At 39.8% G+C, this 20,128-nt stretch overlaps 1 protein-coding gene across 1 annotated transcript in view; it reads right to left on the bottom strand.

Annotated features, from left to right (window-relative positions):
• The window catches only part of CDKL2 (cyclin dependent kinase like 2), a gene marked incomplete at both ends in the record, with an annotated part of 28,916 nt that extends 9,153 nt beyond the window's left edge, over nucleotides 1-19,763 (bottom strand). Inside the window, 11 exons of the mRNA XM_080915355.1 lie at nucleotides 823-929; nucleotides 1,076-1,199; nucleotides 2,677-2,770; nucleotides 3,283-3,578; nucleotides 5,038-5,167; nucleotides 7,328-7,416; nucleotides 9,846-9,991; nucleotides 12,618-12,730; nucleotides 13,078-13,256; nucleotides 15,974-16,168; nucleotides 19,596-19,763. Of these exons, the coding sequence (XP_080771481.1) occupies nucleotides 823-929; nucleotides 1,076-1,199; nucleotides 2,677-2,770; nucleotides 3,283-3,578; nucleotides 5,038-5,167; nucleotides 7,328-7,416; nucleotides 9,846-9,991; nucleotides 12,618-12,730; nucleotides 13,078-13,256; nucleotides 15,974-16,168; nucleotides 19,596-19,763 (1,641 nt within the window). The remainder of the gene's footprint in view (nucleotides 1-822; nucleotides 930-1,075; nucleotides 1,200-2,676; nucleotides 2,771-3,282; nucleotides 3,579-5,037; nucleotides 5,168-7,327; nucleotides 7,417-9,845; nucleotides 9,992-12,617; nucleotides 12,731-13,077; nucleotides 13,257-15,973; nucleotides 16,169-19,595) is intronic.
• Between the last annotated feature and the right edge of the window lie 365 nt (nucleotides 19,764-20,128).

The raw sequence follows: 20,128 nt of genomic DNA on the forward strand, positions 1-20,128 counted from the left end.
AAAACTTGTATTCTGAAAAGCTGGATAACCTGGAAGAAATACAAGAATTCCAAAAGCATATCATGTGCCAAAACTATGCCCCGATGATACAATGCAAACCAACCCCTTCCAGCAGTGAGCTTGAAGCTGATACTGAAAGCCTCTCCCGAAAGACAAGCACTGAACCAGGTGGATTCACTTCTAAACACTATGAAGCTTCTGAGGAACCCCCATATATCCATCCATGTTCATTGCTGCTTCATTCACTAAAGCAAAACACTAGAGTCAGTCTAGCTGTCTGTGAATGTGGTGTGGGGGTGGGGGGAGAAATGCTGAGTGTAGGGCGGGGAAGGCCTGAGTGCAGGTGATGGGCATGAGCTAAGACAAGGATTCTCAGTTCTAATCCTACCTTGATGGTTTTGTTCGAGTGGTAGGTAAACGCAAGAGGTATATAATCCATACTTAAGGTATAAATTTTAATGTGAAGCTCCACAGCTTCCATTCTGAATGCTAATTCTAACTGTTTAGAAGTTCACTGAGTTATATATATTTTTGATATGATTAATTTTGGTGTGTGGTATTTATTATTTATTTGCAAGTTTTTATAATAAAGTTAATAACAATTTTAAAGATGAAGGCCTCACCTCAAAAGCTCAAACTAAAGAGTGGATTATTTCAGGTCAGAAGTTTTGTGGTAAATGTGTGTGTGATAAGGTTCTATTCATAACGAAGTTACTAACAAAATCGATCCCATATGAGACCTACCGAATTCCTAAGAGCACAGTCCCCTGAAGCATGTCATCTGAGTGAGGCCTGGGCGGCCTGTGGAGAGCTTCTCCTTACCTGGTGTGAGGCAACACTGGACACATGCAGGTCAATGGCAGCCAGAGAGGGGATTCGAGATTCTGAAAGACATTTGTTCTCTTTCTTTATTAGCCTAGAATTTCGAGCTAGATAAAAAGAATCAAAAAAATAATGAAAAGTCAGGAACTGTTAGTTTTCCACATTTGTCAGTGTTATAAGTGAACAGTGAGTTTACTTAGCTTTCGGGTTAGCGATACAGACAAGGGCAGAGGGAGCAGACGCGCAGACATACCTATGCCTTCTAAAGCTCGCAGTTCAGGAAGGTGGTTATAGTTCAGCTCAGGCAACCGCACGTCTGCTTTGGAATAGTCCTTCCTCTTCTTGTTTGCCTGAAGGAGGTACTTTTCCCCTGAGACCTGATTATCAGAATGATTGACACACACATTAGCTGTAAGGTGAGTCAGGTTTTCCTCCTCTTGTAACTACTAGGCTCACATGCAATCTCAAGGGCTAGAATAATACAACTTTAAGGACATTACTGACACAGAAAACACCCATTAATTTGTCAAATATATCAAACTTGCTAACAAGTAGAAAATCTAATTGGTCTCTGGTTTCTTTTTTCCCCTTAGCCAATCTTCAGTGGAGGACACAAGCAATCGGCAGCTGAAGATGGTGACATCTTGGCTCTTCATGCTGGGAGTTAGCCTTAGACCACCACCTGGGTTTTTTCAGCAAACAGCTGGTGTTCTTTACTGTAACTGTCATTGGTCTTCATACACATCATTCCTCCACCAGGCTTACTGTCCCTTTAGATTCTTGGTACCCAGTTTTTGATACTTACACTCCCAGACCCTCTCCAGCAGCTCTAACTGCCTAAATAAACATTACTCTAGGTGACGGGATGGATGGCTCAGCAAGAAAAACAAAAGCACACACTCCTGACCTGGAAGTTACTTTCCATAGCTAGAAGGCAGATGATATATCACTTACAGAGGATATCAGTTCTATACAGTGGAAGAAAACGAGGTAAGGAGAGGGCTTAGACAATGATGGTGGATGAGGCGCCATAGTAAAATGAATTCAATATAAAAGAAGACCTCAAGGTTAAAGAGGACAGAAAACATCTGCTGGATTGTCTAGGAGAATGTTCTAAAGCAGGACAAAGCCCAAAGGCTGGGAGAGGTATATCTGACCTTCACATAAAAGTAAAAAGGGGATCTACGGTTGGAACAGGTTGAGGAGAGCAAAGATGGAGTACAGGCTGGGGACTTAACTCACAGGGATTCAACACCTCTCAGGATTCTGGCCCTTACACAGAGGGCAGAGGCTCAGTGAGAGTTTGAATCAGGAGAGGAGGGGACTCTGTGCTGTGGTGTAGGACCAGCCTTCTGCAGGCACTGCTGAGGGCACTGCACCGCCCATGCTCTCTCTGAAGCACACACATGTCTCTCATACTAAATGTGCCACTCTGCCTTTACCATGCTGATCTAGACCATGACCTCCACAAAAACACAATTAATTCATGTCTTATATACAACAGAACAATCATAAATGTTTAAGTAATGATACAAAATACTTTTACCAAAAATCTAGTAAGACGGTTAGACAAGGTGCCATCTCATTTACTCTTCAATAAGAATTGAACTGCAAGTATTAGGGTTTAAAAAAATGTATTATGCTGCCGAAAATAAATGAGCTGGCATTGTGAGAGTCTTTCAGGGAGACTAGGAAAATTTATTGAGGATGCTCCAGTGGCGCAATCAGTTAGCACGCAGTACTTATAGAAAATGTATTTAAACACTGGGAATTTTGTCTTGGCACTCAGGGTCACGAGCAGCGCGGGTCTGGGACGATGAGCGCCTGCTCTTTTGCAGAAGAGCAGTTACTTACGGCCGTGCTCACATTCATGCTGTAGACCCCAGATGGAGAAGGCTGGTTCGCTTTGACAAACGCATTACAGTATCTCTTAGTTTTCTCGTCCACTCTGAAACAAAGGCTCCAGTCAGACACAAAAATCAATGACATCATGCAATTATATACAGTTTAATCAGAACATAATGTGTATTTTCAAGTACACAATACACAGAAATCTGGTGCAACATTCGACCATTTATCTCATCACTTGGGCTTCCTGTAGCTGCTCCTTTCAGAAAAATGCCCAAATGCTTCTGTGTGCTAAATGCTCACCACTCCATGCAACAGCAGGTGCTCACAGGGAACTATTCCTTTTATTAATGACAGCCTTTCATGTTATTAATCTAAACTGCTATAGCTTCCTTCATTGTAAACAACAGCAAAAATACTTCCTCAGAACTCAGATGAATTCTTTTTTTTTTTTTCTTTATCTTTTTTGGTTTTTTTTTTGGAAAATTCTCATCATTAAGGCCAAAAGTATTTAAAGAGATACTTTATAAGTAGAAATTGCATCCAGAATTTTGATGGTAAAACAATGTGAACAAATTAACAAGCATTTTTTGCCTCATTTCCCATTTATACCTGTAACTCTGAACTCCAGCAATAGTCCCCATTCCGGCATTAATACCAGGAGCAACGGCAGAAAGGTTGTGAGTGAGCGGAGGAATTGCTGTGCCTGGATTCCTTGGGTGATCAATGCTGACATTACTGCAATCTCTGAGGCTTGTGGAAGGCAAGCCTCTGTGGCTTGTCCCGTTGTCATGGAGACAGCTGGCATTTGAAGCTCTACTTCCTTTTTCAGTTTTCTCGACATCAATTCTTGACCCCTTTACTTTAAACACTTTAGAGTCCTTAATTTTGGGATCAGCATTGGTATCCTGACCATTAATAAAGATGTTAACAAGTTAATGATCTGACAATAAACTCCACATACTTATTCTACCTATGGAATTAAAATTAAATCATGACTCTTATTCAAATAGCTATTGTGAAAATACAAGAAGACTGTATGTGATAAATACCAACTTATAGATAACAGACAGACAGAAGAAAGACAGACAGACAGTAGATTTGTCTATGTCTGTGAGTATACATTTCAGCTGGAGAGGAAAGTAGAAGAGGAGTACAGAGAGACTGCTGCTTTCGTTCTTACATATTCAGAGTCAGCAAACATAACACTGAAAACTCTTGATATTAGTAGAAACACCAAGAACAGATCTGGAGTAACTTAGCAGGAAAGTAAACTTTTAACAAAATATCAGAATAACAAGTTTAAACTGTTATTAAAATTCTAAAAGTAATATCTTTATTTTCTATTATTAAGGGAGAAAAACAGACTAGGTTGCATGTATTTTCTCCCAGTGTGAGTGTGAGTGTTTATGTATGTACATGGACAGAGTTGCCTAGCATTCTCGGATGAGTGTGTTGAAGCTGAATCTGTACCACAGATTTTGTAGACTGACTGGGTGAGACCTGTGACTAGAGAGAGATGGATGTAGGTGCACAGCCAGAATTATCTTGGCTTAGCGTACTCCCTTTAATGGCCACTTAGTCTGCATGTGCTCCAGCCTGCTGAGGTCAGGACTACTCAGCAAACTGAGATTGTACTGACAAGCACAGCGGACCTCTGGCTTCTACCAGCCCAAACCTGTGACACAGAGATGTCCCACTCTGCTCCAGCCCACCTCCCTACCTACACCTACCAGTGTGCTTACTGAACACTGCGACCTATGACCTTCTTCATTCTGTGGCTACAAAGATCTTACAGCAAAACATGTCATGCAGGGTTAACTGGAAACCGTTCTCCTGGGGCATGGTTGCTCATCCTTGGCCCAGGATGCAGCACTTCCTCATACCCTTCAAGTCATCAGTTCACGTACGGGGTTTTCTAAGCAGCTATTGCACCTTTTAGTACCTGTTGACCATTTAAAATATAATATATTATGGGTTCTTTTTAAAGTTCGTGTCCTTTTATCTATTTAGGTCTTTTTTGCAACCAAGTTTAAAGTTAACAATTTTCTAAGTATTAAATCTTTAAAATATTCATTTTTGGGCTGGAGAGACTATTCAGTGGTTAAGAGTACTTGTTGCTCTGTAGAGGACCAGGGTTGGATTCCCAGCACCCACACGGTGGCTCACAAACCATGACATTCCAGTTTCTCCAGGATCCAACACCCTCTTATGACCTTAACACGTCCCAAGCCTGTATGCGGTTCACATATATACAGGTTAAATACTCATATATAAAACAGAATGAATAAACTTAATTTTAAAAAATTATTTAAAAATCTTCATTATTTCCTCCACAGATGTAAGCCTTAAGACATGAACATTTACCTGCACCACAAGTGTTTTCCTTTCTTCACCTGAGGCATCATCTTTTTCTTTCTTTCTGTTTTGAGACTTTTTAGGTAAAGAATTATTCCTGGCATCTTTCTCTATTTTTAACTGCAATTCTTGAGAAAACCTATATAAAAGTGTATTTCTCAATTAAAACAGAATTAAGGGAAAGATAAGCCTAGGAAAAACTCAAGATAATTATTTAAAATTCAGTGTTAACCGAATCTGAGCTCGCATGACAAGAAGGCAAGAGCACAGGCTGTACCAGCTCTGAGAGAGAAGCCCTCAAATGTGGCCCAAACCCAAGTCAAACCACACACATCTGTACTTGAAAGACTAACAGAAGAGACATGCTAACTCAGATGGGAACGTGCAGCATTCTACTTTAAAAATAAACAAGGTGAGCTACTCACTGCAAGGAAATCAACTGAATATATTTCGGTAAACAATAAAATTCAAATTTTCATGTAAAAAATACAATTCAGTTAATATGGGATCTTAGAGTTCTTTCAATAGTTCAAAAGTTTTCTGGCAAAAGAGAGTATTTTTGATATGATATATAAAGAAACATACCTACATTTTTAAGGTCCACATAATTCAACATTACATGAAACATAATTCATGATATGTTTCAAATAGTGGGCATATATCATAAAAGTATACACAGATGAAACATCCGATCAGAAGATCAGACAAAAATAGATTTTAATGCAACAGAGAAAGCAAAGTTCACTGACACCATTTAGATTTTCATACTATAGTCAGTCTTTTAGAAACTACCAGAAGGGGGGTTAGAAAGATGGCTCAGTGGTTAAGAGCACTGACTGACTGCTTTTCCAGAGGTCATAAGTTCAAATCCCAGCAATCACATGGTGACATGGTGGCTCACAACCATCTGTAATGTAAATAAATAAATAAATAAGTAAGTAAGTAAATAAATAAATAAATAAATAAATAAATAAATAAATAAATAGAAACTACCAGAAATGACTGGAGAGAGGCTTCAGCAGTTAATACTTGCTGCTTTCCAGAGGGCCTATACTAGATTCCCAGCAGCCACCTCAAGCAGTAAACAACTGTCTAAACCTTAAGCTCCACAGCACCCAACACAATCTTCCAGCCTCTGTGAGCACACACATATAACAAATACACATACACACAGGCCTGCATGCATGCACACACAAACAGTCAATATAAGTAAAAATAAAATAAACTTCAAATAAAGAAACTCCTCTAGCTAAGCATGTCGTCATGTGCCTGTGAATCCCTCTCAACAGGCCAAGGCAGGAGAAGCCGAGGCATAAGCTACCTAGTGAGTTTCAGATCAGGCAAAGTACAATGCAAGATCCTGCTTTGAATAGTAAAATGAAGAGAAAAAAAAAAGAGAAAAGAAAGGAAACAAGGGAAGAAGGAACAGAGGGAAAGAGATAGAAGGAAGAAATTACAACAGCCAAATTCTGGTATACTAAGTTTGACATAAAAATCAAAGAATACTAAATTACCTCAAAAGACTATTAAACACACACACACAAACACACATATATATACTTGTTTCAAACAAAATATACAAAGCTCACAAATTAATATAAAAGCAAATGTAAGAATCCAAGTGTCTTGTATTAAGCTGAATTTTTAAAGAGGTTTGCAAAACGACAAAGCTGTAAGAGATGCTCAGCAATTAAGAATGCTGCTGCTCTTGCAGAAGTTCTGAGTTTGGTTCTTAGGACCAGTGCTGGGAGGCTCACCATTGCCTCTGACTCCAGCTCCATATCCTCTGCCCTTTTTTGAACCCCAAGAGTACCTTCATTTGTGTGCACATACACCAATTCAGACACACACACGCACATCATATGGACAGGTATGTAGCCACAGCCATTTGTCTCACTGTCACTGTTTTGGTCAGTAGTGCTAATACATGGAGAAGCACCGAGAGCCATGAGACAGGACTGGCAGCCACACAGCTGTCAAATCAAGGACTCAGCATGTCAGCAGCATCAGCGGGGCCACTGGGCCTGGTGTGGCATGAGTCTGGCAGAATCCAGAAATGGTAACTGCACAGATGCAGCAACACCACAAAGATTAGTGGCCTGAATGAACAGTTGGTGTGACCACATGGAGACGTGAAATCCAGAAGTTCCAGTTTAATGGACATGGGAACCACCCGGGGCCTGCACTACTGCCAAGGGCACACGGAGTAGGATGCAGATGGCTGACATCCTGCAAAGGGAAGAGGACAAATACAGCTGTGGCTGTGGAGCCTTCCCTTTGACACAAGCCCGCACTGTACCTCTCAGCAAATCCATCCATTTGAAAGAAATCATGGTGTAGAAGGTCAGCACAGAATGGCCTTTTGTCTGGATCAATGTGCAAGCATTTCTGAAAAATTAAGAACACATACAAGTCTCTTCAAGAACAGCTGTCTACATTTGGGTTTCTTCTTTACAGCCAGTGAACAGAATCAGGCACAGATCACAATAGTGGCCACCAGTGGTTTTTATGTCCCAAAAACAGACCCAGCAGGCAGTCAGTATCTACAGATGCAAATAAATACACAAACCAAAGAAGCAGTCTTTCCAAGAATAAAATGTTGATCCTGGTCTCTAACTCTGTCTACAGAAAACAGGCAGCAGAACCCGTCAGACTTCGCTGCTGGGGGCTTTACAACACTGCCAAATGGAAATAAAACAGATTAAAGAAGTCGAAGGGCAACTGCCAGCTGTGATAGTCTTAGTCTGGGTTTCTATTCCTGCACAAACATCACAACCAAGAAGCAAGTTGGGGAGGAAAGGGTTTATTCAGCTTACACTTCTATATTGCTGTTCATCACCAGAGGAAGTCAGGACTGGAACTCAAGCAGGTCAGGAAGCAGAAGCTGATGCAGAGGCCATGGAGGGATGTCACTTACTGGCTTGCTTCTCCTGGCTTGCTCAGCCTGCTTTCTTAGAGAACCCAGGTCTACCAGCCCAGGGATGGCACCACCCACAATGGGCTGGACCCTCCCCCTTGATCACTAGTTGAGAAAATGCCTTACAGCAGGATAACTCTGTGATAACTCCAGCTGTGTCAAGTGACACAAAACCAGCCAGTACAAAGATGATAGTCTCAGAAAAAAAAAAAAAAAAAAAAAAAAAAAAAAAAAACTTTATTCCACTAGAGGATTAAATAGAAAGGAAGACACACATTACCTATAAACTTCCTATAACTCATTATCCCCAAGTATGTGTGTGGTATGTGGAAGCCCAGGCTGATGTGTTTTGTTTTGTTTTGTTTTGTTTTAATCACTCTGCACCTTGCATCTTTGAGATAGTATCTCACTGAATATAGAACTCACCAACTGGGCCAGGCTGCAAGGATCTCCCTGTCCACCCTGCACTCAACTCCGTGACCCCTGCATTGCTTGAGGAGTTACAAACATGCCCAGTGTCTTAGTTTCCTTCACTGTTTATATGATTTTAAAAAAACAATTTAAGAGAAAGGGGGGCTTATTTTAGCTCATAATTCAAGGTATAGTCTGTCATAATGGAGAAGTCAAGACAACAGGAGCTTGAAGCAGCCATTCACACATCCACAGTTGGAAGAAGTAACAGATTCATGCATGATAGTGTTGAGCTTGCTTTTCCCACTCTTATGATCCAGGACCCCTGTCTAGGGAATGATGGCACTCACAGTGAGCAGGTCTTTTTACCTCAATAATGAAGCCACCCTAGACATGCTAAGAGACCTTTCTCTCAAATGATTTCACATGTTTTCAAGTTTGACAACACTAACCATCACACCTGGCTTTTCTGCTAGGCATGGCACACACTTTGCTGACAGCCATCTTTTTAGCCGGTGTCTAAACTTTTTTAGTGAGTTAAAGACAGAAAAATCATCAAGTAAATGGTTGAATAACCCTGGAATTTTAAGGATACTGTTTTGCAGTACCCTGAACAATAAATAACAATAACTTTCTGAACTAACAAGTTAAAGAGTTAACTCTCAGAGACAACCTTACGCAGTAGAAATCCCTAACAGTTTCCCAAACTAGACACAAATAAAAGCAGCAGTAATTCATAAATTAGCTTCAACGAATCCAATGTCTAAGCAAAAATGTCTTGATAATAGCACTAATTATGAGCCTGTGAACTTATGCCCTACTTAATAATTTGCCGAATTATTTACATTTATTTCTCTTAGCTTTCTTTCCATTTAAAACAGTTTTATGCTTTTAAATGAGAATGTGTTCAAATTTAGAACACATTAGAAATGTTCTCTGAAATTTTAAGACAGATGAAAATTTCAGGCTCTACAAGGCCTTGACCCTTGTGGAGCAAAGAACTGTCAGCAACAAAGGGACACAGAGAGCAGAGACCGTGTCCCAGGAAGAGTGCCACTGCTGACTCAAACCCACAGGAATATCATTGTACAGTCCAATCAGTTACATTTAGAGATTATATATAGAATTATACTATAAATATGCATATAATATCTATCAATGAAAAATACTAAGAATTTGAAAGAAAGCAAAGAAGATTTGGAGAGAGGAAAGGGAAGGGAGAAAGATGCAATTATAATCTCAAAATTAAAGGAAAAAGGCTTCAGACTTTTATTCCTGAAGTATCTCTGCCAATGTAATAAATTATTTCAACCTTTTCTTGGTGTGCAAAATTTAAAAACATCTGAGGAAATTGTTGACCTAAAAGATCAAGTCAAAAAGCAGGAAGGAAGAGAGAGTTACAGAGACAAATGAGAGTGAGAGACATGCAGGAAACAAGTCTCTATACTCTACAAATGCCTTCGCACAAAGAAGGAAAAAGTGCAGTTACCTTTGCTAAATTGATCACAACTTCAGGGAGCTTAGGATAGCGGCTCTCCAGAGGTTCTGCTTCTGTGTCTTTGATCTCAGGCAACCTGACTCCAGCAAACACAGGGTTTTTATAAAACAGCTCCTGGTGTCTTGGAATTAAATTACCTAGGAGGGGAAAACGGTGTTTGTCAGTACGGTTGACAGAAATGGTGGAGAGACAGGTGGTGCAGAAGAAAGGGTGAAAACAGCTAATGGAGAGTAAGATTCTCTCAGCAAGATCAGCCTAGGACAAACCTGTTAACACAAGGGCACTTAGAAGTCCTTATAGTGTCTTGACACAAGACAGCACAAGGAAATGAACAATGATTTTGAAACACATTCATCTAAAAAACTAAATACAGCTGTTGGCAGAATTAACTGTGAAGACATGACAGGTAAAGGATGTCTTCCGCCACTCTAGATGAAGTGCTCAACTCCCAACAGTAAATGTGCCATACTGCCCAAAGCAGAGAAGACAGACTTACACGGACAGAAGCTGTTTAGGTGAATCACTTCCTCCCTCTAAGAGTTTAATTTTTGTTCCACATATTATATACTTATATCTGTTTAGATTTGAGCATTTTAACCTCTATCTCAATTTTATACCTATATCATTAGCTGTATAGATGAAGAAGTTAAATTTTACAAACCTTTTATTATACTTTATATTTATATTATATTTTATTAAAACTATAAATAGGATATTAGTACAATATTGATGAAAGAGTGAAAAGATTCATATATGCATTCAGTACAGATGAAACCTATTCTTCCTCCTCCTCCCTGTGACACTACAGTCATATAAAAATTTTACTGTAAGAAACCATAGTCTTCATAAATTCATTCTTTAATAATTTATTTAATGTATGAGTACACTATAGCTGTCCTCAGACACAAGAAGAGGGCATCTGATCCCATTACAGATGATTGTGAGTCACCATGTGGGTGCTGGGAGTTGAACTCAGGACCTCTGGAAGATCAGTCAGTGCTCTTAACCACTGAGCCGTCTCTCCAGCCCATAAATTCTTAATCTCAAAACTTAAAATCAAGTAATTAAATTTGTGGGAAGCCACTGTATTCGCCATTACAAGATGGCGCCCAGCCCGAAGGGAGAGTGGCCAGTTTTGAGATAAACAACCTAAGTGCGCATGCATGCCTGCCTGTTTTTGCTGAATCATGGTGACTCTGAGTATGCTAATTAGGGCGCACAGAATGCACCAATCAGGTGGCGGCACAGTCCTCCTAAGCATATATAAGGAGGGCTGGTTTCTGGGCTCGGGGTCTTTCGCTACTTCAATCAAGCCCGTAGAAGGATCCTGTTGTGACGCGTCTTCCTTGCCGGCGAGATAGGCGATCGCTACAAAATTATGCCAAGTGTCTTCCTATTTTTCCATTTTAAAAATCTATCTTAGAATGTAAATTATATATTCTAACAAATTTAAACCTCAGAGTCTAGCTTTAGAATTTCATCTAAAGCACTAAGAACAAAAGGCAAAATCTGGGAAGGTTAGACATGGTGATGACATCATGGTCACAGACATAGATAGTGATGACATTGTGGTCACAGACATAGATAGTGATGACATCGTGGTCACATAGATAGTGATGACATCGTGGTCACAGACATGGTGATGACATCATGGTCACAGACATAGATAATGATGACATCGTGGTCACAGACATAGATAGTGATGACATCGTGGTCACAGACATAGATAGTGATGACATCGTGGTCACAGACATAGATAGTGATGACATTGTGGTCACAGACATAGATAGTGATGACATCGTGGTCACAGACATAGATAGTGATGACATCATGGTCACAGACATAGATAGTGATGACATTGTGGTCACAGACATAGATAGTGATGATGTTGTGGTCACAGACATAGATAGTGATGACATTGTGGTCACAGACATAAATAGTGATGACATTGTGGTCACAGACATAGACAGTGATGACATTGTGGTCACAGACATAGATAGTGATGACATTGTGGTCACAGCCTTTGGGAGGCTGAGGCAGTAAAGACTGAGAGGCTGAGGCCGAAGGAAGGAGAGTTTGAGGACACAGTAAAGACCCTTCTCTCAGAAAACATAAGAAAAAACTAAAATTCAAATGCAAGACAACATTAGGCTAGCTTGTCTTTGTTTCTCTCCTCTTATCCCGGCGATGAAGATGAGGATGAAGACAGCTGGATCTCACCAAATGCTCACTGACTCGGGGGTAAAAGTGATGAAGGCAGCTTTGCTGTTGAGGGGCTGGAGGTGAGAATGGTTCAGAACCAGGTTCAGGGTTACTAGCATTTTCTGAGTTATTCTGAGTTCTCACTATACTGCCTTGTGATAATTTTTGCAACATTTTAAAATCAACAATGACTATGAGCAACTCCAAGGTAGTTGATTGCATGCTAATATGATCTTCATTAATAATGTAGTTTTTAAATTTTTCTGCTTATTAGATTTATAATTCTACTTCTCTTCAGCAACCATCTCCTTCTCTCTTACACTGATCAGCCTTGCTGAGGGTCAGTGTGTGTGTATTCGTGTGTTTGTATGTGTGTATGTGTGTGTGCATGTGTATGTGTGTGTGCACATATGTATATGTACATGTGTGTGTATGCGTTTTCTATTTGCTCCCTACCTTCACTTAAAACAAGCATTATTTTTAATATATGAACAACTCTAAAGACAACAGAAGCACACAGGGAAAACCTGTAAAATTTAAAGCACAGACATATAACCTTACCTAAACATGTCATAATATGATGTAGCTGATCAATGTCAGATTCTCCTGGAAACAGTGGTTGCCCCATAAGCATTTCAATGAGCAGACAGCCAATGGCCCAGATATCAACAGCCCTAAAACAAGAGTTACATGATGAAAGACACGGTGTCCTGACGTTTGCACCAGGCCTGCATCTCCTTGGCACTCACTAGGTTCTTATTTTTGGTAGTAGGTCTTGTCACTTAAAGTTACTTCTAGTCTTCTACTTTAATAAGTGAGGTTTCCAGAACTTCAACCTTGTGGCATTAAAGGAGGAAAACTGTGGAAAGCCTTACAGGGACCATCAGCCTTTGAAAGGATCTTCAAGGAGAAAGCACTAGGGACGTTACAGTTCACTCAGTAACACTGAACCCAGGCCTTCCTTCCAGTGTTAAGTGGATCATCTGTTACAAACACATGCCCTGTCAGTTCTGACTCTTACTTGCCATACTTGACATCGCCGACCAGTAGTTCGGGAGCTCTGTACCAGCGGGTGGCCACATAGTCAGTATAAACCTCTCCAGGAGCCGCCAAAGTCCGTGCAAATCCAAAGTCGCATAATTTCACAACGCCAGACTGGGAGACTAATATATTCTCAGGCTTTATATCTCTGTGTATGATCTAAGAAAAAAAATCCACAGAGCATAAGATGTTAAATAAAAAATAATTTATTGGGGTACTTGTCACAAGCAGTATCAGAATATAACACATAGAAAGTTGTTCCAGGGGCTGGAGAGATGGCTCAGTGGTTAAGAGCACTGACTGCTCTTCCTAAGGTCCTGAGTTCAATTCCCAGCAACCACATGGTGGCTCACAACCATCTGTAATGAGATCTGGTGCCCTCTTCTGGTGTGTCTGATGACAGCTACAGTGTACTTACATATGATAAATAACTATATCTTTAAAAAAAAAAAAAGTTGTTCCTGGGACCTAGTGGGACAAAAGAGCACATTCATGTTTCAAGGGTTTGTCAAACCAGCAAAGATACTGAGTAAGGCTCGTCATCAGTAGCCAACAGATCAACTTTCAGTCAATCACTACTGTTAACACTAAGAAGTAAACTGGTTGTTGGAAACTAAGGGAAGTAAAGGACAGTTCATGAAAGAGACAAGCTCTGTGACAGGTTCTAACAGACTCCTACATTAGCAAACACTGGACCAAGTATGTGTGGGACACTATTTTACATACTTTAACTTACTGTATCCATACAACAACCCTGAAACAGGTACTGTTACACTCTCCACTTGCAGAGGCCCGGGAACAAGTGGCTAAACTAGTAAGAAACTGTCTTTTTTAGGAGTTATTTTTTTGAGACTACAAGTATATTTTTCCCCTCCCTGTCCTCGCTTCCACCCTTTCATTATACTCTTCCTTGCTCTCTTTCAAATTTAGGATGTCCTTTCTGTTAACTATTGTATAATATTTCTAAAGACAACCTACTTACTCTGTAAATGGTACTTGTATGGTTTGGGGTTTGTTTGTTTTGGATTCATCAATGTCCTTGAAATATGTGTGGCAGCTAGTCTTGACTGCCAATTTGAAGGGATTTAGAATAATCTAAAAAATACATCTTTGGCTGAATCTGTAAGGTCAGTTTCAGAGACTCGTAACTGGAGTGAGACCCACCCAGAATGTGGGTGGCACCATCCCATGAGCTGTGTGCCAGCTTCTTTCTCTGTTGCCTGACTGCATGAATGTGACCAGCTGACTCACATGCCTGCCACCATGGCTTTCCTGCCACAGTGCACTGTGATCTCAAATTTTCGAGCCAGAACCAACCTGTCCGTCCTAAAGCTGCTAGGATTTTATGTCACCTTGTGTCGCACTTCATGCTGATCATGATGTTTGTGCAGGAACAGAAGCCTTGACTAAGACAGCCATATACTAAACCATAACAACATGGTGGGAATAGAAAATAAGGCAATAAAAACTGAAGATGATAACCAGGAAGAGTGAAAACAACCAAATGTTTAGTTGACAGCACACACTTTTTTCTTTTATTCATTCTTTATTTTTGCTTCTGTGTGAGTGTATGTCATGTGTGTGAGCATTATCAGTGAAGACCAGAAAAGGGCATCAGACCTCCTGCTGCTGGAATACGGGGTAATTTTGAGCCTCATGATGTGGGTGCTGGGAACTCAACATAAGTCCTCTGGAAGAGTACTGAGCATTCTTAGCTGTGAAGCCATCTCTCCAGCCCCTACTTAGGTAATTGTTGACAGAGAGTCTCATGTAGCTGGCTTCAAAGTTGCTACTTAGCCAAGGATGGCTTCTGTTGTTCCTGCCTCTACCTCCCAAGTGCTAGGATTCCTGATGTGCACCACCACACCTGGTTTATGTGCTGAGGACCCGCCCAGAGCTATGCGTAGTAAGCAAGCACTCTACCAACAGACTGTCTTCTGTTTTCACACTATATGCTACTATCACTCATGATGACTGTATCACAAGAAAGTGTCACGTAAAATATTTTGTAAAACTGGCAAAGTGTATGTTGAGTTGTTCGTTTTATGCTTTGAGAGTGTTGTTTTTCCTGGGGATGCTTTTCTATAGTGTTCAAAAGACAAAACAAACAAATACTGTTGATACAGGCTAGATGAGAAGAGCAGAGCTTTTCACACTCTCCACAAGTAGGCAAAACATAAACAAACAAACAAGAAAAACACAAGTCAGAAACACAGGCTCCTTGGTATATATATTTATCAAAACTCATCACTTCAAAATTGCCAAATCAGCAAATGTCATGTTCAAAAGAACAAAAAATAATCAATGAACACATATTTAAATCTAGTTTATAAGAGAAGAATTTAGTGTTTTAGTATTTGGGAGTAGGGGAGCTGGAGAGATGGTTCAGTGGGTAAATCACTTGCCACCAAGGATAAAATCCTAGATCCAATGCCCTGGACTTACATGGTAGAAGAGACTTGACTCCTCCAAGTTATGACATGTGTACTGTGCACTGTGAACATACACAACCAATGAACTGATGTACGGAAAGTATACTGATGTCTGCCACCTACTACAAATATGTGAGCATTAGAGATTACTAAACCCCAGATAAACACAGATTATGAGACTTAGTGCTTGTAAAGCAAGACTACAAAACTCAAATGTGTACTATAGCTAACGAGAACAGGGTGTCTATTGTGTAAGTTTCAGCTTTCCATTAGGGCCTAATGGTTTTTAGGAATACATATATTATGACATGTAAAATTAGCAATACCAAATTTAATTTCTTAGGTTACTTGTTCAAACTTGAAATAAATATATCATTAAACTAGGTTACATCTTTGTTTATATACAGTGAAGGATTGGCAAAAAGCATTATACCTAATACTTACATTGTGACTATGGCAAAATCCAATTCCATTAATAATCTGAAACAAATACTTTTGAACTACTTGATAGTCTAGTCCATTTGGAAAGAGTTTCAAGTCATCAAGAATCGTGTGGTCAACAAATTCAAAGACTAGGTACCAACGTTTTTTTTTCTTACATACTTCCAACAGATTCACCAAATTTTCATGTCGTAGTTGCTGTTATTAAAAATATATAAAAACAATTTTTAGATCAAGTTATGAACAATTAGCTATCATTTAAAAATATTAGTGTTAAGAAGAAACAGATAAAATCCATAAACAATACTCATTGTAGAAGTATATTCAAGTTCTAAAATAACAGTCAAGAGCGTATTGGTCCTGCTCCTCTCAGAGAATATAATAAAGCCACTTCTTAAAAACCATAAGAACAGAACAGTACTCAGGACTAACAAGGAAAGGCAGGCTGAGTAACAGACACACAGACACTGCTAAACGAATCTATCAGACAAAATAAAAATTTCACTTAAAAAAAACTTTAAAAGTACAAATTCAGAGAAATTGAGACTACATCCTGTATCATAGTCAGCCCTATGATAAAAAGAAATGATTACAAACCGTAGTAGATTTTTGTTGCCCCCAGAAAAATCCTGTCTTCTTCCCTAACTAACTGAACCTTCTACTAATAGATGCTCCAAAAGTACCGCATTACCATAAAATTAAAAATATTCAAGGGGCTGAGGGTGCAGCTCAGTAACCATGTTTAATCAATTTGTATGTAAGTAAAAAAGGGGGGAGGTACAATTCTGAATATGGGAAATTTATTAATTTCATATAGGAACAAAACTTATTTAAAATATGGGCATCATGGCTATGAAACAGAAAGTGTGCATTTTGTTCTGAGACAGTCTCTCTATTACATAGCTCTAGCTATCCAGGGACTCAATTCATAGACCAGGCTGGCCTCAAACTCAGAAAACGCCACCTGCCTCTGCCTCTGCCTCTGCCTCTGGAGTGCTGAGATTGAAAGTCCTATAAGGCAGACAGCTAACTTCTCATGGGAACACCGAGAGACAGCAGAATAGTGGAATCAAATTTTGAATATAATCTAATAAACTCAAATAATTCTGGTTTCTGTGGATATTGTCTTTTAAAAACAAAGTAAAGCAAAAATTTTTTTCAGACTGGCAAAAATGAGGTGCTAGAAGTCCTTGCAAACATATATGCTTTAAAGAAAATAAAAGATTTACTTCTTTACTTTCATTTTTCTTTTTAGGCAGAGATTCAAGTAGCCTTAATCCTCTTTGATCATGTACTGGGATCATAAGTGTAAGCTGCCATGACTGACTAAAGAATCTATTTTAAAGCAAGACAAATGATACCAGGGAAGAAGCTGAGAAACAGGAAACACAGAAGAGTAATACAAAAGATAAATCTTAAATATATTCCAGCATATGACGACTGTAATATTTAACAATGCAGACAGTTAGAATCCGTGAAGGTAATAACATACATATCTCTTGTAAGGGGAAAGGATAAAACAGAGGGTAAGTAGTGTCACAGGCCCCAGACCTTAGCACAACTAACCCCATGGGGCAAGTACCATGTAGGCTGTAAAACTCAGCATGTGGACAGCACCATCTGCCAAAACTAAAACAAAGGCCCAATCCACGCAAATCCATAGTTACAGGAAACCTTCTAAATGTACTAAACTCGCTTTTTGGCTCCTGTATTTCTGCTTCTGGCTATTCTTGATCATTAAATTATGTCAACACAGAACATGTTCTTTGTGCTTAAGAGCTCACTCTGAGAAAGGCTCAGGGTTACAATGGGATCCTGAACACCCAGTGAAGTTGCCGGCTGGCCAATAAAGACTTTCTACTGGCGTCAACTCATGTCTTGTATCTAAGAGTCTTCATTGCAAAAGCAGCAGTTTGGGGTATAAGTAAGTTAAGTAACTCTCCTGTAATTTCTAAAAGATTAGAAAAAGAATAAATGACAAAAGAATTAAAGGGACTATAGAAGTCATCAGGAAACTAACAAATAGAAATCTAAATATATGAGTAACAGTATTGTATATGTTCTATGGAGAATGATAACCATGCACTTGGTTTAGAATGAGCGAGCCAAACATCAGACAGCAGGCATATAGAAACAATGGAGAGGGATCTGGAGAGGTTGCTCAATGGTTAGAGCACTGACTGCTCTTCCAGAGGTCCTGAGTTCAAACCCAGCAACCACATGGTGGCTCACAACCATCTGTAATAGGATCTGATGCCCTCTTCTGGTGTGTCTGAAGACAGCTATAGTGTACTTATATATAATAAATAAATATTTTTTAAAAAAAGAAACAATGGAGAGCAAGATGTCAAATGAAGTGCTTACAACATCCAGCAGAAACTAGAGAAACCCAGTTAAGGCAGCCAGCTGGAGTTCCCAACTGAGAGATCTCGAAAGATCAGGTCTCTCTTCAGTGATGCTTCCAAGTAAATCAGTAAACAGCACATGGAGTGCAGAATGCCATCAAATAATGTATTTCTGGCATCCAGCAGAAGGGGCTGCGGAAGTCCTAACAACGTTCCAGCTGAAGTCCCTACTCAAAGTCCTAGGCAGAGAATTCTCTTTCCACATGTGAGCTTCTGACTTCTTGCTCCCTCCACGGGGATTTTTATACCTTGGGAGAACCATGGTATAGAAAAGGTTTGTGTTCTATCTCTTCTCCAGGATGTAAGGTTAACACACACAGAACCGAGAGTTTTAGAGGACACTCAGAATAAACATGCTTGAGTCTGGGAAGGGGAGGCCCTTGTAACTCTCATAGCTCACATTTGACAAGTGCACACAGAAGAGGACCATGCCAGGACACTTTAGAGTGTGAAAATACTAAAGCCATGACTGATAACACAAAACACCAACTCTGTTCCTAAGGTATACACTCACATCCAACCACACAGGTTAATTGACAAACAAGATTAAAAGGTAATTAGATGCTTATAAAATTCTGGAATAATCATATTGGTTTGAAAGTATACATTAGTAAGACCAAAAGTGGAGCTGGATAATAATTTCTTTCTTATTATTATTATCACAAATATATATACCAATCCTTTGAATTTTAGAGGTTGTTGCTTATTTTCGGAGAGGGTTCCTCAATGTAACCTGGCTGGCATAGAAGCTGCTATGTAGACCAAGCTGGTGTCCAGCTTGCAGAGACCCACTTGCCTCTGTTCCCTAGTGTGGGTCTACAGACATCCACTCCAAGCCTGGGTTTTCTTATAACGAGACAAATATTAAAACACAGGGCTAGGAAAACAGCTAATCAGCAAAGCACAAGTCCCAGAACCTATAGAAAAAGCCAGGTGTGAGATCATGTGCTGGGGAGGGCAAGGCATCAAGACTGGGACTCACCAGCAAGCCAGTCTACCTTACTTGGCAAGTCCCTGGGTATAGTAGTAGTTATACTAAGTATGTCCTCTGGCCTCCACATGTACATGTACATGTGCACCCCCATTCACACACATGTGGGCACACATAACACATACACCACACATATGACCATACATACACCACAGTGATGTTTTCCTTCAAATGCAACACAGTCTTGAACAAGAAGCAACTTCCTTTTCAGCTCAACGCACACTCTTACCTTTAGTAACTTGATTTCTCGCATAGCAATCTTCTTAACCATTTTATCATCATCGCTTTCTAAGAACTTCTTAATGGCCACAATTTTTCCACTGTCTTTGTTCCTACACTTCATCACCATTCCATAGCTCCCCTCTCCAACCAATCCAAGGTTCTCATACTTTTCCATTTTGCTTTAAAACCAGTAGGAATTTTTCTTGCTGTGGAAACCAAAGCATAATGTTAACAGTGCTGAGTGTGTCTGTCCCCTCCAATCTACCAGACAACTCACTCTTGTGAGATTGTTTCCCTCGTCACAGTCGTCACTACATTCACAGCGATCTTTGATGACATACTTTCTTTCCATTCTCACACGAAGCTATGCTTTCAAAGTGTGGATACAATATAAAAGTAGACAACACACTGGACGGTGGTGGTACACACCTTTAATCCCAGCACTCAAAGGCAGAGGCAGAAAGATCTCTGTGAGTTCCAGGCCATTCTGGTCTATGGAGCTAGTTCCAGGACAGCCAAAGCCACACATCAAAAACCTAT

This window comes from Micromys minutus (genome assembly GCF_963924665.1).
Source record: "Micromys minutus genome assembly, chromosome: 1".
NCBI lineage: Eukaryota > Metazoa > Chordata > Mammalia > Rodentia > Muridae > Micromys > Micromys minutus.